General features: G+C 49.9%; 1 protein-coding gene across 2 annotated transcripts in view; it reads left to right on the top strand.

Annotated features, from left to right (window-relative positions):
* The window catches only part of SHANK2 (SH3 and multiple ankyrin repeat domains 2), a 448,993-nt gene that overhangs the window by 206,599 nt on the left and 228,500 nt on the right, over nucleotides 1-13,894 (top strand). For both annotated transcript variants that reach the window (XM_084755599.1, XM_084755600.1), the window contains 2 exons: nucleotides 3,089-3,258; nucleotides 8,752-8,865. In XM_084755599.1, coding sequence (XP_084611725.1) covers nucleotides 3,089-3,258; nucleotides 8,752-8,865 — 284 coding nt within the window. The remainder of the gene's footprint in view (nucleotides 1-3,088; nucleotides 3,259-8,751; nucleotides 8,866-13,894) is intronic.

Here is a 13,894-nt window from a genome sequence, read left to right as displayed (position 1 = left end):
AAGATGCTTTGATACCCACACGGGACCACCCATCACCACTGAGCCTTACTATGTGTGTGCCCTGGTCCATGACCAATGATCCCTTACCCCTGTTCTTGGAGGCTTCTGGGCCTCCAGACTGATGACTCAGAGCTAGCTGTCTGTAGAATGGTCTAGAAAACAGAGACCCAGGACTGTGTTTACATTGACTTCTGTGTAGAATAACATTCAGACACTGGCTTGAATTAGCTAGAGCACTCTAGCATTTTGTTATGTGCTTTGCAGTTGACACTGCGCTATGTGGAGTGGATTCCTGTTGACTTTCTCCCATAGTCACTCATGATGGGGAAAGTGAGGCTTTAAGAGATTCTCCGACTTTTCCAGTATCTGATAATAAGGGGTCAGCTGGGCTTCAGACAATGTCTCTTGGAATTTGGGTGTGTGAGAGAACAGATGGTATTCGGTGATGCAGTAAGGTGGCCAAATGAGTGGAAGAACAGATGATTGACAATGGCAAAGTAGTTGGATGGGCAATGGGTGGTGGATGGACATATTGGTAAGTGGATGGATAGATGGATAGATGGATGGTTGGGTGGTTGGATGACTAAGTGGGTGGGTGGGTGGATGGGTGTGGATAGGTGGATGGGTGGGTGGATGGGTGTGGATAGGTGGATGGGTGGGTGGATGGCCATGTGGATGACTGGGTAGATGGATAGATGATTGATATGTAGGAAGATAGAGAGATTATGGATGTATCCATGAAGCCCTAAGACGTGGCTGGCAAGGCAAGGAGAGGCTATCTAAGGAGGTGAGGGTGAAGCTGTACCTTTTCCTCTGTCTTACAGCTGGCATCCTGGTGGTGACATGGCCCACCAGGCACCTGTGCTTCCAGAATTCTGTAATGACTGTATCCATGGTTATGATTTAGAAAGTCCTGATTATGTGTTTAGGCAGGGGTATGTGCATCACTAAGGAGAACCCCAGCTACATACAGCTTTCCACCTCCCTCAGTGTCCACAGAGCCCAGGTATTTCTCCAGGCCCTGTACCAATGGTAGAAGAAATCAGGAGACCTGGCCTCTGTTTCCTTTGCTTTACATGAATGAAGGGCAGATCTCGTCTTTGGGGCCAGGCAGAGCCTGTGTTTTTAGTACTCAGACGCTCTCATCAACATTATAAATGAGAGCCTAGATTTAGCATTGCCACAGCCCCAGTTTCACATCTGTAGACTGGGTTCCTCAAAGTCGTCAACCAGGACCCAGTGGCTGGATCTCATAGTCATGCTAGTTGGAAAAATAGGAACCCACAGGCCAATAATGTACTGGATAACTCATCTCATTATTGAGCAGATAAAGTAAGAACTACAATCAGCTGTGACAGAGCTCACCTCTACAGTTCTGTAAGAGCACCCTAAGTCACGGGGCCTTTCCACTCATGGGCAACACAGTTCAAAAGGCACCTGGGAAGCCTAGGTAGGCCTGGGTAGGCATGCCTGTGAAGAATTTCTTCTAACTGCCTTAACGGATGTGGGGAAACACGGGTGGCACCATTCCCTAGCCTTAGGGTTCTGAGCTGAATAAGAGAGGAGGAAGCTAGCTGTACTCATTTCTCTAAGCTCTTAACTAGGTGGGGCGTGACTAGCTGTTTGAAGTCTCTGCCTTGACTTCCTTGCGGGTTATAGACCGTGACCCAGAATTGTGAGCCAAATAAACCGTACTTCCCCCATATTGCTTTCTTGTCAGAGCGTTTTAGCACAGCAACAGACATGAAACTAGGACAGAAATTCACCTTAACTAATGAAAGAGTATTCCATCAGCATCTAGAAAGTCCCCTGTAATCCAATTTCCCATTGGTCCTGATAGTAAATGGCTCCTTCTTTCCTTGCAGGAAGTTTGAGGCTACAGAGGCCACAGCATCTTTAGGGGATGGGGGCTGGGCATCCTATTCTAGGTTTAGATATGAGTCCCATTCTTGAGCCTCTCCGGTGCGTTAAATGCCCACTCATTCCCCTTGGCCAGTAGTACCCTCTCAGAAGGTCCCAGCGTCAGGAATGTGCCGCCTCCCCAACCAGGAATCTCTGGGATGTTGTAACATCCTGGCACGTTCCTTTATGTGGTCATGCTTGTTTCTGAAGCCTCCCTTTCTGCAAAGAGAAGTAACAGGAGGCCACCCCGAGGTTGTCCCTGCTTAGGACATGGGTGATCACTTGTCCCCAGCATGCGACAGTCAGTCCACCATCCATTCCACTGTGCCTCATGGTGAGGACTCCACAGATTGATCTGTGTGAGAACCTTCAGCCTATGTGTCCCATTACTGATGTCAATTAAGGCTTCTTACTGTTGCGGGGAAATGGGCCTGGGCCTCTTGGGATTAGCTGGCAGGATACCCATGGTCATGAGCACTTTTGGTGGAAGATTCCACATGTATCCTTATGTGTGTGACCAATGTTTAGAGTGAATTGGAAAAACACGACAAGGGCTTTCCCAATGGCAGTGCCTCAGTTGTTTTTATATTGCAGTAAGACATGAGATGTCCTATCTTCACCATTGTGCCTGTCCAGCTCAGTGGTCACAGTATCCCAAAGATGTTCCCACCATGCGTCTCCAGAACTTTCCATCTTCCCAACTGAAGCGTCTGTCCCTGTGTACCATTGACACACATTCTTACTTTCCGTCTCTATGAATCTTCCAGTAGGGATGGAGTCATACAGCTAATGACTTTGTATGACTGCCTTCGTCAAACATAATGTCTCCAGGGATCATCCCTGTTGTGGCATGTGTCAGCGCATCCTTTTTCTGACTGAATGTTCTGTTGCATGGGTAGTCATGTGCTGTTCATCCAGCAGCCATCTGTGGACATCTGGGCTGTGGATGCTGCTTCAAGGGATATGATATACAAATGTCTCTTTGAGACATATTCCTTGGGGATATTCTCAAGAAGTGCAGCCACTGGGTCCTCTTGAGTCTTTTCAACACATGCACTGCCCCTGGACCACCCACGTCATTGCTGGCTAGCTGCACATGCCCAGTATTAGTAGACCACATTGGCCATGGTTGGCAAAGTGTGACTTTCTTTTTCTTCTCTCTTCTCCCCCCTGCTGCCTGATTCAGGTCACCCTTCACTCCTGGTGCCAACAAGGACTCCCTCTCGACCTTTGAGTACCCAGGGCCCAGGAGGAAGCTCTACAGTGCGGTGCCTGGGAGACTCTTCGTCGCCATCAAGCCATACCAACCCCAAGTCGACGGCGAGATCCCCCTTCACCGAGGTGACAGGGTCAAAGGTCAGTCTTTGTCTTCTGCTTATGGGGAAGGCAGGGCCTGTCTCTATGAAACACCTTGGTGAGTCTTCTGGAGGCCAAGGCATCAGTGTAGTAGGGCCCAAGATGGGAAATGTAGACACTTGAGAGGGCACAGTTACCCTCTTTTCTCTTATTTTTTGTTTCTGTTTTTGTTTTGTTTTGTTTTGTTTTTTGAGACAGGGTTTATCCGTGTATCCCTGGCTGTCCTGGACTCACTTTGTAGATCAGGCTGGCTTCGAACTTACAGCGACCCGCCTGCCTCTGCCTCCCAAATATTGGGATTAAAGGCGTGCACCGCCATGCCCGGCCTGGCATAGTTATTCTCACTCTCACTGTTGTCTTTCATTCAGTGTCCTCACTGCTAAGCCATTAGGCATGGAAGATGCCCACACACTCCTGGGTCCATTATGGGAAGTACAGGAAAGAGCCAAACTGGGGCTTGGTGAGTTGAGCCATTTCCCACTTGGAAAAGCCCATGAGAAAGTGAGATTGGGGCAGCCCATGGCGTAGGTGTAGGTTTGATAAGCAGAGGAAATCAGCCAGGCGCAAGAAATGCTCCAGGCAGAATTCTGAGGCATCCAGCATTGTCCCAGGGGTCCTAGGGGGTGAGCAGTTGCTCCTGTACAGGTGAGAGCAGTCTGTGAGGCATGTTGGGAAAGCACATATGATAGAGGATGAAAAGAGGGGGTAGATAGCGACTTCAAAGCCAGTGGCTGAAGGCCACAGAGGGAACTGGAGAAGAGGCGGATGGGGACAGCAGGAGTCACACAGCAGAAGATAGAGCTCACAGGTGGAGCAAGAAGGGCTCCTTTATGTGCTCAGCATGTCCAGGCCCTACCACTGGACACAAGGTGAAATCGAGGCTCCTCAGAGGTGGCAGATGGCTTCTGTCCCTGCCCTCCCCACCTGGCCATTGTTCAGCCTACAGCAAGTGACACAGTTCCCTTATCTGTGTACTCACCTGGGGTTACTGTGAGGTTCTGGAGAGTGTGCACCCCATCTTTTCCTAGCCCTGGCATTCAGCTTCTGTGCCTCTGTGCCCCGAACAGGTCCCTAGTGCCGTATTCACTTCTCTTTCAAGTTCACTTACTCTTTCCTCCGAAAGCCCCTTTCCCCCATCTCAGTCCTCCTGCGAGGTTCATAATTTCAGAAATGATGTTTTCTGCACTTTCTGAGCGTGTGCTTTAAATTGCTTCTTTCTCATTGCGGCGCCTTCTTAGGACTCTGCTGGGGTTTCTAGTCATTGGAAGCGTGCTGTTTTACAACAGCAGCACCGTGGCTTGGCGTACACACCGCATTAAACATTCCTGTCTGATCGCTCCACCAGCAAGCACGTGCCAGAGGCTTATACTCCATCCACTCGCTTTTGTCTTCTCTCTCAAGGACATGCTTTGTCCTCCTCATTCATGTTCCCGATGACCTTTGCTTGTGTTCTGGATGCCAGCCCTTTCCCTGGCATGGAGTGTGCCCACCATCATCAAGGTCTGTGGTTCCGGTTTCAGCTGTCTGGTCCTTCCAGTGCTCTGTCTCGCTATGTGCGCTTTTCTCTACACTCTCCTCCACTGCTGCCCTTGCTGTGGTGACTGTGCCTTGCCCAAGATAGGCCAGGATATGGCGCACAGGGATGCTTGTAAAGCTCCCTTCCTCCTCCTCCTCCTCCTCCTCAAGGGAGCATCCTCTAGAGCCTAGCTGCCCTGCACAAGGTCTAGCCCCCCTTCACCGCCCCCCCAGATGGTGGCTGTTTGCATCAGGGTTTGGAACTGTTCTCCACACTGGGGCCTAGTGGAATGCTTGTTTGCCATGCCCTTGAGGCCCCTAAACTGTGCAAGTGTAGTTGAATGCAAGAGTTTAAAACTTCCCCTGAGATACGGTCTGAATTTCAACTATATAATCCACCGTGGGCCAGGCCCTTTCCTGTACAGGTGGGTGGTACATGTTGATCTTACAACAGGTGCATGGTGTATGAGACTCGCCTGTGATACACAGGATGCAGACTTTGCAGGTGTAGTGGGCAGGCAGCTGGGCAGGTGCCTTCTTGACAACTTCATCTACAATGTCCACTCAGACCCATCCTAAATGGTGCTTATAATGTCCTTGCGAGGGCTGAGGCTCCAGCTATAGAGTGTTTGCTGAGCAAGCATAAAGACTTGAGTTGAAGTCCCTAATCCCCCTGTAAAAAGCCATGCATCTGAAATCTCAGCTCTTGAAGCATAGAGACAGATAGATCCTGGAGCCCCACCCCCACCCCCGAACAGCCAATCTAGTAGAATGGGTGAGCCCCAGGTTGCGTGAGAGACCTTGTCTCAAATTGTAATGCGGGGGATGAATGAAGAAGAGACGGAATTCAACCACACAACCAGGTAGACACATACATGTACATGTGTACATCTACATGATCACATAACACACACACACACACACACACACACACACCCTTACATGGTGACCCTCCCTGAACCAGAGTCCATTCTAATCCTATCAACACAGCAGGCACATAGAAAGCCATAGCTCTGGCTAGTTGCTGTTCACACCGGTACTGAGGCCTCCTGAGATGCATCCCACATCTCCTGACTTTGCAAATTGCAGAAAGGCATTGTAGAGATGCAGCCAGGAGGCTTCCATCTACCTGACCTGGTAATATCACTGACTACACGGCTTGTATGACTCTTACATCATGTACGTGGAACTGGCAATCAGGCTGGAGGCCCAAGGGCCCACGAAGCCCAGGTTTTGAAGGCCTCCCAGGACCCTCTATCGGACAAGCCTATCCTCTCCAGACTGTGCCCCTCGCTGCCATTCCCTCAAACACAAGGCAGCTGGAGCCATTGCCAGGCATGGGCAGTGTATGGAGAAAGCTTGGAGTAGGCAGGTCCCTGGCATTTCCCCAACTTGTTCATCATTGCCTGAGTAGCACTGGGAGCCAGCTGGAAACAGCCACTGCTGGTCCTGGGCGGCAGCAGCCTCGGGGCTGCAGTGCCAGCTACCCAGAAGGTCAGAGTGGCTGAACATCCAGGATAAATCCAAGCTGGAGGTGGCATATGTATGGGATGGCCCAGGGTGTGTCCCAAGCAGGAAGACACCTTTCAGGTCCTCACTCCTCCAGACTGCTGGCTGATTTTCATACCCAGGCAAGGCTGGGAGGCCACACCCCAGCTCTGCACATCTTTAGAGGGGAGTCCCCTGTAGTGGCTGGAGTAGCAAGGCTGGACTTGTAGAAAGTGGGCAGGGAGCTCTTCGCTCCCATCAGTGACTTACAGTACTGTGCTGAGACAGATTAGGATGGTCCTTCCTTCTAGAAGATTCTGGGTGCTAAGTGCAGCCCTCCACAGGAAGGTTGCTGGCATGCGGTGTCTTCACACCATCCTCCTTATAAACATCGGAAGTACTGGCCCTTCCCTGACTCTTGCTGGGCCTTTAGAGGCAGCTGCTCCTTGGTCTGCTCTCTGTCCTCAGGTCTGGCCTGGATGAGTCTCCTTGGCCTAAGCTCATTACTCCCATCCCAGTGCAGTTTCTTGTTCTGCTGTGTGGAAGACACTCCCTCTTCTATACACACTGCCTTAAACAAGGAGAGCAATCTTAGCTATTCTGAATTAAATCATTGATTTTCAAGGAAGCTAAGCCTGACTCCCTCTTTACTAGGCAAGGTGTGTCCACTCCCACACAGACACACCCACTTCCACAAGACACTCCCATGCAAACACACCCACATCTATAAGACACTCCCACACAGGCACACACACACTTCCATAAGACACTCCCTCATAGACACACCTATTCTTACACAGACATGTTTACTTTCACACCAGCATTCTGTTATTTTCCTTGTCTCCCATGCCACAAAAATGCCCCAGAGAGCAGAGATGGTAAGCCCTAAAGTACCAGATGGCACCACTGCATGCACCTGCCTATACTCACAAGTCTTTTGCTTTTTCTGTGGATCTCGTCATAGAGACACACCACGTGTACTTGAGGGGAATCAACTGCAGAGCTACACGCAGGCATCCTCCAGAGCAGGCAGTGTGGCTGGATGTCCACAAGCAGGATGCCATTCTTGTGTCTCTGTTGACTCAGTGGCACAATGAGCTAAACAGTATTCCTCTCTGACAACTGAGGAAACTGAGGCACAGTGGTAAACAAGTCATCCCACATGCGGCCCAGATAAAGTGTGGCGTGGTAGATAGCTGGCAGAAGAGGTTGCTTTACCTTACCACATTGCTTCTTGCTGGGTGCTTTGAAGCATCTGAAGGCTCTGAGGATGGAGATGTTCTCATGGGCCTCACTGTACAACCCAGCCCTTCCACCCGGGACGAGGACCCAAGATGACCTGCTGGGGTCCAGAGCTGGGAGGCTTGAGCCAGCTGTCCTTCAGCTGAGCTCTGGAGGACAAGGACTGCATCCCTGAGTCCATGCTTTGAGGAAATTGTTTCAAACATTACGATGGTATCAGTCAGCGGGGAAGCGGTTTGTCTCTTTTATTTGGATCAGTCCCTCAAATTAATAGTCACGAATTCACCAAGCCAGACTTTGCTGTTCTATCCTTTTCAAATCCACAGACTGGGTAGATGTTTATCTACCACTTAAGGTCAGAATAATGTGGAGGAAATACTTGTGCCAGGACCTCTTTTTCTCCACCGTAAGGCTTCAAGTCTCAAGCAATTTAAAGACAGATTGAGATGTGTGGACAGGATAGCAAACTCCTTTGTGTAACCGTGTTCATCTCATTCTGAATAGGTCATCCCAGCTTTGCCCTCATAACTGAAATCTTTATCCCAATGGGCCTAGAGGGTACGGTGGGGTCCTTAGGATCCTGGCCCCTTGTGTCTTTGGGCTTTTGTTCCAAGCTCATGCCCAGCAGCAGAATTTAAATACAAATACCCAGGGCTGGGGAGATGGCTCAGTGGTTAAGGGCACTGGCTGCTCTCCCAGACAACTCAGGTTCAATTCCCAGTACCCATCTGTAACTCCAGTCCCAGGGTTTCTGGTGCCATATTCTGGCCCCTGTGGGCATCAGGCATGCAGAAGTTGCACAGACATGCATGCAGGCAAAATACACATAAGATAAAAATAAATAAAACCTTAAAAGAATAATAAGGTGGATAAGATGAGGCCCAAATTGTTCTCTGACACATGCATATACCTGTACACACACTACACACACACACACACACACACACACACACACACGAGAGAGAGAGAGAGAGAGAGAGAGAGAGAGAGAGAGAGAGAGAGAGAGAGAGAGAGAGCTCTCTACCCACTCTCCCCCATCACCACTAGGTAGGAGAGGTCCCCTGGGGCTGCTCTGCCCCTTGGTACTGTCCTCTGAAGGATGCTTGGGCTTCATCTGTCAAGTTGCCTGCAGTACAGGCCCTCGCTCCCTCTTCTTGTTGTCTGGTGTCTAGTTTCTGGGTCTCCTTTGGCTTGGTCCTGTCTGCCCCACCCCCTTCCTGATACCTTTCTCCTCTCTGTCACCTCTAGTTCTGAGCATCGGCGAGGGTGGCTTCTGGGAAGGCAGCGCCCGTGGCCACATCGGGTGGTTCCCAGCTGAATGTGTGGAAGAGGTGCAATGCCAACCCCGGGACAGCCAGGCAGGTAAGGTGGCCTCAACAGGGCCGGGTCACATCGCTGGATCACATCACCTGCTCGGCTGGAGCAGGTGGCAAGTGTTGTGGCTGAGGCCACACTGTGAAAGGAGGGCAGGTTAGACACCCAGAGCTTCTCCAGATCCTTGTAAATGGCTTGCCTGGTTCTGTTCCAATGGGCTTCGTCTAGACCAGAACCACTTGGCAAGCTGGCTTGCCGGTTCCATTAAAGGGCAGTTCATTGCATGTCTGGTGCAAAGCTGGAGCATGAATTTGGAGTGTGTGTCCTTGCCACCCTCAGGAGACTCTGGGGCTGAGTGAACGTCTTTTTCTGCCTCCAGATTGGATGTTAGAACACAGATGGCTTTCCACTGAAGGGCACAGCTCTCCAGACCCTCCCCAGAGGGTACCACACTGCGCCCATAGCCAAAGCTGACCTGGCACCATGCGTTAGCGCTGTTCCCCAAACCTACCCTGGCTGAAAAGCCTTCTGGTTGGAAAGGATTGAGCTGATTACGATGCCAGTGGCTGCTTACATGGAGTGGCCTGAGTGAGACACCTGAGACTAGGACAGAAGGGACTCCTTGGTGACCTGTGGTCACCTATAAGATCTGTTTTCTTTTGTGTGAACTCCTGGGTTGACAGTGCAACCATATGCCTAAGAGCAACCATATGCCATCCACAGATACTGGCTGCGCTGTCTGTGTGGACCCTGTGGACCCTGATAATGGCTCAAATGTGTCCTTCATGATGTGTTCTGAGGTTTCCTGTCACAGGGCTCCCTCAGGCCCGACTGGCTTTACACTCTATTCGACACTCCCAATGCTTCCTCTCTGAGAACTTGGCCTTGAGACAGTAGGGTCTGTGTGTCCTAAGCCTCCTCCTGTGGCAACGGATAGGTTGTCTTATGTATTATCTAATACTGGACCCATGCCAGGCCCTTTCGTGTGCTTGCTTATGTTTTTGTTGTGGAGATGGTCTCATATTGCCCAGGCTGGCCTCTTAATTCCCCATGTAGGTAAGGATGACCTTGAAATTCTGATGCTCCTGTCTCCCCACCCAAGTGCTGGGATTATAGGCATATACTACCTGGTTCGTATGGTGCTGGGGATGGTGGGACGGAACTCAGGGCTCTGCACTCTATGCAAGCTCCAGACCTTGAAAAACAAGGTTGGAAGTGGGTGGCAGGAGCAGGTTTTGCTGGATGAGGTTATGAAAACACTTATCGCCAGGTATGGCCTGGTCTGTCCTAAGGCCTAACCCCTGTCTAGCCCTGGTCTGGTCCTAGTTTACCCCCTGCAAAGCAGGTTGCCCTGCTTCCTTCCATCTGCGGCCTTGTCTTTTCTCCCTGTTTCTTCAGGACCTGATATTTGGAGTGGGGGGCAGCATTTCCTCCCCTCCCGTACTTAATCTCAGAGTGACTGGGTTGCCCCAACATCTGCTTTTCATTGGAAACACTCTCCGAGCCACACCTGACCAGGGCAGTCCTGGGGGCTACATGAGGGGTCATTGGGCCATCCTGATTTCTTCATCTTGTGGAATAGTGGCTTAGAGTAGGCTGGGAGGAGAAGAACAGCTTCCCCACTTGCCTGCCTACCTTGGGAGATACTACAGCGTCTTTGCCTCCCACTGGCAGCATCCTCACAGTAGAGTCTGCCACACTGCCACCTGCCCTATAGCAGGTGCTTCCAGGGTGACAATGAGATGTCTTGTGGGACTCCATGCCCGCACTCAGATGCACACAGTGGTGTCCTTGGTCACACAGTGATGTCCTTGGTCAAGCGGAGTTGTGTATCTGGGTTAGTGCTGCCTCCAAGGTCCCCCAGAGAGCCACCCTTACAGGGTGGATCTTGACACTCTGCCCCAGCTATTGTCACAGAGCAGTGATGTCCTGTGAGTCTGTGCCACCTGTTCCTGGCCACTACCGCCTCCAGGTCTCACTGAGAACAGGAGGAAGAATTAAATTGCATAGCCTCGTGCCTCTTAAGGTCCTAAAAACTGCACGAGATGACAAATGAGTGTCGCCAGCAGCAGAAGTCCATCCCCCTGCTGTGTGGAAGGCAGAAGAGTCAGGGGTCTCACCTGGCTTCAGTCAGGACATCAGTGGGAACAGCTCCTTCTGGAGCCTCTGGTTGGGGGAGGGGAATCTGTTTCCCCCTTTCCTGGCTTACAGAGGTTGTATCCTTGGCTGTGGCCCCTTCCCACTTCTGAGGCAGCGGCTATGGGTGGAGTCACTCTCTGGCTGTATCTTTCAGACCCTCTCACTGTTTCCTTGTCACCACTTTTAGGACCCAGACAGGTGAGGTCCAAGCTGCCTAATAGGCCGCTCCTATTCCATCTGCAATCTCAATTGTCTTTTAAGTATCCATGTGTCAATAGGGTGACATCTCGGGTTCTGGAATTTAGGACATGGTCATCTTTTGGGTGGGTGACCTTCTCTCTAAGGCCATTGAAAAATGTGACCAAAACCACCTTTTTTGTCACAAAATAAGCACAAGTCCTGCCAATATCCTGGTAGAGTGGAGGATGGGGACAGCAGCTCATGGGAGTGGAACTGGGCTGGGCTTTTAGGGTGGGAGAACAGCAGACAAACATGGTATATTAAGGCAGTGGCTATTTTTCTAGTAATTTCTTTTGTAATTGAACATGTGTTCAGTAACACACATGGATCCTGGCACGGGTTTGACATGTTCTGACGGGTTCTGCCTATGTTTCTAGCTGCAATAGAAATATACATTTTCCTCAGTGCTCTAGCTTATGTTTAGACTGTCCCCTCAGGGGTCTAGACTGTCTCCCCAGGGGTCTAGACTGTCCCACTGGAGGTCTTTTGCTCCAGACTCAGCCCAACCTATGATGATACTAATTGAGAAATCCTGGGATCATTAAGATGTGGGGGCTAGGTGAGACGAAATGACTTTGTGGAAACATGGCCATTGACAGGAATGGTGGGGGCCTCACTCCTCTTCCATCTCTATTTCCTGGCTGTCAGAAAGTAAACAAACTCTCCCACGGCGTGCTCTGTAGCCACAGACCCAAAGCAACAGGGACAAGTGACCAAGAGTTGAGCCTCTGGTGGTAAGCCTTCCCTCATTATAAACTAAGCTCAGGAGTTTTGCCACAGTGACGGAAAGTTCTCCCTGACTGCTGTCCAGCCGTCGTCTCTCCTATCTCCCCAGAGGCCAAGCAGCTTTCTGAATTCTGTCACCATAGAAGAATTGTGTCTGTTGTTGGATTCCAGGCTTAGTCTTGACTTCTTCATTCAGCCACTGTCTACGATGTCGCGTTGTGGTAGCGTGTGTGTTGCTGTGTAGCATTCCCTTATTTATTACTGGATGTGAGCAATGTTCTCCACTTTGCTGAAAATCGCTGGTTGACGACTCCTTTTGTGTGAGCTGATGTAAACTAAGATGCTGGGCACACTGCCACTTCAGGTCTCTCTGTAGATGTCTACCTTCACTTCTCCTCACTTCCCTGGGTGACAACCTAAAAACCTGTGACCTATCACATTGTAGGAACATGTTTAGTTTCGTAAGAAGTTGTTACACGTGGCTGGGGAAATGACTCGGTTAGTGGAGTGTGTCCTGTGTGGACCTGAGTTCCATTTCAGGAACTCACAGAACAAAGCCAGCTGTGGTGGTTTGTGCCTGTAATCCCAGCACCAAGGGCGCAAAGACAGAGAATCACTGGCTATAAAATGTAGCTCAGTGGGTGAGGCCCAGGCCGGTAAGAGACCCTATGCAAAAACAAGGCAGAGAATGTCACTGAAGATAACACCAACACCAGAGGTTGTCTTCTGGCCTCTACAGGCACCTGCGCATGCGTGTACCCCTGTGTAACTGTACGTCTGCACACACAAATATTTACTTAAATGTTAAATTAATGGAAGGGAAGGGAGAGGAAGGAAGAAAGGAAGGAAGGAAGGAAGGAAGGAAGGAAGGAAGGAAGGACTGTGATAGATTTTTCCAGGCAGACATATACCTACAGCAGCAGTGCTGGAACATTCTGGGTACCCTGCCTGAACACTGGCATTTGATGGTGTCAGCCTCTGATAGTGTCAGTCTCCCATGGCAGCCTGGTGGGTGTGATGCTACTCCTTATATTGAGGGTCGTTTGTGCTTCCTTGATGCTTTTGTGGTTAAGTGCCTTCTTCACGGTTGCCATGTGCATGACTTCTTTTGAGAGGTTTCTGTCTGTTCAAGAGTTTTGCCATTTCTAACTGGAATTTTTACCTCTTGTGCTGGGTGTATAGTGATTTCGTATGGACCATTGCTTGTCACTGCTTTGTCATAGATGCTGTAGATGTGTCTCCCAGTTTGTGAGTTGCCTGTTTGTTTTTTAAATTGTGTTTTTACTGAGTAGAAGGTTTTAAAATTTTAAATGAAGTCCAGTTTATTCACCCTCTCCCCCTGTTATAGTTAGTACTTTTTGTAGGTTTTTTGGGGGGAGGGCAGACACTGGAAATCTGAAGACCTCAAATATGCATAGAATCCAAAAGATGGTTCAAATATTGTTTCAGTGTTTGCAGCCAGCCAGTATTTTTCATACAAGGTCAGCTTTGTGTGAGCTGTTGTCTTTGTACAAAGTGGAAGCACTCCTGAACATTCCACAGAATAGGAGACAGTTCAAGGACTGAACCCCGCCAAAAAGGGGCATACGAGGGCACTTTCTGCCTGTAGGTGTGACAGTGAATTCCTGTCACCTAAAGATGGTTGTCGGAGGCTGTGGACCAACAGCAAAGTCAAATGGTGGGCCTGGTGTATTTTAATTTTTTGTTATAATTGTGTGTGTGTGTGTGTGTGTGTGTGTGTGTGTGTGTGTGTGTGTGTGTTTTGCCTGCATGTATGTTTATTTGGTTTATATTTTTCCACATCACTGTTCATCATCAAGGAAGTCAAGATAAGTTCAAACAGGGAAGGAGCTTGGAGGTAGGAGTTGATGCAGAGGCCATCGAAAGGATGCTACTTACTGGCTTTCTCATATGACTTGCTCATCCTGTTTTCTTATAGAACTCAGGGCCACCAGCCCAGGGATGGCCCCAT

This window comes from Acomys minous, assembly GCF_964271855.1.
Source record: "Acomys minous genome assembly, chromosome: 2".
NCBI lineage: Eukaryota > Metazoa > Chordata > Mammalia > Rodentia > Muridae > Acomys > Acomys minous.
Note: the sequence above shows the minus strand (reverse complement) of the source record. Positions and strands in the feature narration are given on the sequence as shown.